Source organism: Octodon degus, unplaced genomic scaffold (assembly GCF_000260255.1).
Source record: "Octodon degus isolate 3935 unplaced genomic scaffold, OctDeg1.0 scaffold00264, whole genome shotgun sequence".
Taxonomy (NCBI): Eukaryota; Metazoa; Chordata; class Mammalia; order Rodentia; family Octodontidae; genus Octodon; species Octodon degus.
Window position 1 is genome coordinate 59872 of NW_004524840.1, and position 3217 is coordinate 63088.

The following is a 3217-nucleotide window of genomic DNA, read 5'->3' on the forward strand; positions in this document are numbered from 1 at the left end:
AGTATTTTATTCAGTAGCAATTCAGCTTTTCAACATTGTGGGATTAGGTACTCACTTTCTCCATGCAGCATACAGCTGTACAAAAAGACATGTCTTTTCTGTCCTAAGTTATTAGAATAGAGGATAGTTTTCTAGAACACTGCATTAAATTTATTAAGGGTAATGATGTAAAAATGACAGAAACTTCTTTCATGAACAAATTTTGTAATAATAGAGCACCATTTAGAAAATACTGAAAAGCTCTTCTTGGGAAGGGATGAAGTCCTTCATATTAATAGTCCCAACCCTAAATTAACATAGTTTTATGCATTTTATGTAGTGTTTTCTTCAAATGAAGACATCCCCTTATTGTAATATATAACTGGATTTACCATATGTTGGACACCTAAAATATTAGCATTTTTTAGTTATGCAGTATTGAGCACAAAGTCATTGTCAAAAATTACAAATTTCTAAAAAAATTTGAAATTTCTTTTGTATTTTCCTTGTGAGTAATGATGCTGGAAAAATGCATTCTAACTATCATGAGAGTTCTTTTCAGTAAAGTATGCTTTAATATTACCATACTAACTATTTTGCTGGGTTTGTTTTTAGAGTGGAAATATGCCTTGAAGTGGGGTCAGGGTCTGGTGTGGTGTCCGCGTTTCTAGCTTCTATGATAGGTCCTCGGGCTCTGTACATGTAAGTACAAATAACACTTCAATTCTAAGCTACTTTGAAACTCATCTCATTTGGTACGCAATGTATTTGGACTTGAAAGTTTGTCCCAGTACCCTGTTTTTGGGGGACTTGATATGAAAGCTAGAACTTGTCAGTGCCACTTGCCTCCTGATTCAGTACCCTTTCCAGCCAAAGCAGTATTTTAGTGCTCATCATTTTCAGTACTTACCACACAGTCTAGAATCAATTAAGTCGGTACCACGGCACCAGTGTATGTAATAAGTCACATTGTCATCACTGATCCACTATGAATAATTAAGCAAAATAGTTGCTTTAAGTACATAGTATTTATCTGAAAGTGTGAGGACAGACCACACTGCAAATTATGCATTCTTAAAATCATGATCTCAGGGGCTGGAGAGATGGCTCAGTGGAATAAGCACTTCCCTGGCAAGCGCAAGGGTCTGAATTCAATCCCTGGCTCCGCAAAAAAAAATAATAATAATAAAAATTAAAATAAAAAAAATCATGATTTCATTGTCAAAACTGTTCCTTCATGCTGTGTAATGGTAGAAGCAACATATTTTTAGTCATTTACAGATTTGAATCTTTTTTAGGTACATAATTTGGCTTTAAAAAAGTGAGAAAGTTACTTAAAATTTGAGAAAAAATTAAAAGCCAATAAATTTTACCACAAATAATCCAAAAATGTGTCCTTCAGTTTTTGAGGCTTTTTTCTGTTCATTTCATATGTTTCTCATTTATGAGCATTTTCATACCAACATTTTTATAAGCTGGAAAGATAGCTTAGCAGTGCAAGGCAAGCACCAGGCACCACTGCGTGACAAGCACAAGGGCCTGAGTTTGATTACCTATACAAAAAAGTTTAAATTTCATTTTTGGCGCCTTTGTAGTAGTAGAGTCAAGCAAATTCCTTCAGATGTGTGCATGTATACATATGTTCTCTTGTTCAGTATAACCATTTTTTGTCACTATAGTAAATGTTTGTTCTTTTTCTCTTTTCCATTATTAAAACATTGTTTCTGTATCTGGTCTGCATAGAAAAAACTTTCCATAAATTATTCCGTAACAGACATATTACTTATTATTCCAATCATACATGTCTGATGTGCTTCAGATATAAGATAGTTTTCTTCTTTGTTCTTTATAGGTGCACTGATGTCAACCCACAGGCTGCAGCTTGTACCCTGGAGACAGCACACTGTAACCAGGTCCACGTCCAACCAGTCATTACAGATCTGGTAAGTTGTGAATCCTTGTCCCATAGTATTCAATTCCATGTTCAAATAAATTAAGAATCCAGATGTTTTAGGTTAAGGAAACTTTCATAATTAACTTTTGATTTTCACACAGTGTTCCTTATATACAAATGAGTTTTTGACTGATACAATGTTCAACAAAGTCAAGGAGATATAATCAACAAAAAGGAGAATGGGTCCTGGGCAGGTGAGAGCAAAAAATGGACACCTGCAGAACCATTGTTTTATTTTAAGAAATTAATATCGTGCATGTTTTGTTTGAGACAGAGTCTTGCTATGTAGCCCAGCTGGTCTTGAGCTTAATATATAGCCCAAGCTGACCTCAAATATACAGTGATCTTCCTGCCTCATCCTCCTGAGTACTGGGCATAAAGGTGTGTACCATGCCCAGCGAACATCATGTATTTTTAAGTTGCAGTTGTTGAAGTATTTTAACAGTACTAGTAAGACTTGGAAAAGTGTTTAAATTTGTGTGTATTTTTTTTTTTTTTTTTTGGTTGTTGTTTAGTTATAAACATGAAATGCCTTTTTATAAGCAAAAGTAATAATAGCATGGACCAGGGGCCATGAGAAATATGTACATCCTGATCAGTATTATTTTTCCTACATTGGTAATAATAGGTCACTTTCCTTTTTTTTTTGGCGAAAACAGGGACTGAACTCAGGACCTTGCATTTGCCAGGCAAACACGTATTCTACTGAGCTATCTCCCTGGCCCCACTTTCCTGTTTTACATTTACAAATTATTTTATAGCTCAGAAAAGAATAAAGTCAAAGACACAAAAATTATTTTCAAAGTACTAAAAGTTGTTATTGCTAATAAAAACTAGAATATTGGATTATGTGAATTACCTGACATGATGTGGTAATTTAAAATTTTTTAATTTATTTTTAGTTTGTCCACAATTAATATTACATACATGTTTTTGGTAGAACAGTACAACTTTTAGACAATAAATTCAGAATAAATATGTCTATTTTTAAAAGGATCAAGAAACTGAGGTGAAGTACATTTTTGAAAGCCACATAATTAATAGAATGATAAAGTCTAGATCTTCAAAATCCTAATCTACTTTAGTAGAAATCCCATAGCTACTTTAGTACATGACTAGTTGTTGACTATGGCAGTATCAGGTAAGGTTGACCATGGTTATAGTCAATTTACCAAGAACCAGATTTGTATTCAGGAAGCTAAGGCACGAGGATCACTGCAAGTTCAAGGCCACGCTGGGCTACATAGTAAACTCAAGACCAGCCTGAACCACATAGAGAGACCT

The 3217-nt window shown here is 34.1% G+C and overlaps 1 protein-coding gene across 1 annotated transcript in view; it reads left to right on the top strand.

Annotated features, from left to right (window-relative positions):
- Positions 1-162: 162 nt before the first annotated feature.
- The window catches only part of N6amt1 (N-6 adenine-specific DNA methyltransferase 1), a 13834-nt gene continuing 10779 nt past the window's right edge, over positions 163-3217 (top strand). Inside the window, exons 1-3 of the mRNA XM_004646325.2 lie at positions 163-167; positions 595-681; positions 1832-1922. Of these exons, the coding sequence (XP_004646382.1) occupies positions 163-167; positions 595-681; positions 1832-1922 (183 nt within the window). The remainder of the gene's footprint in view (positions 168-594; positions 682-1831; positions 1923-3217) is intronic.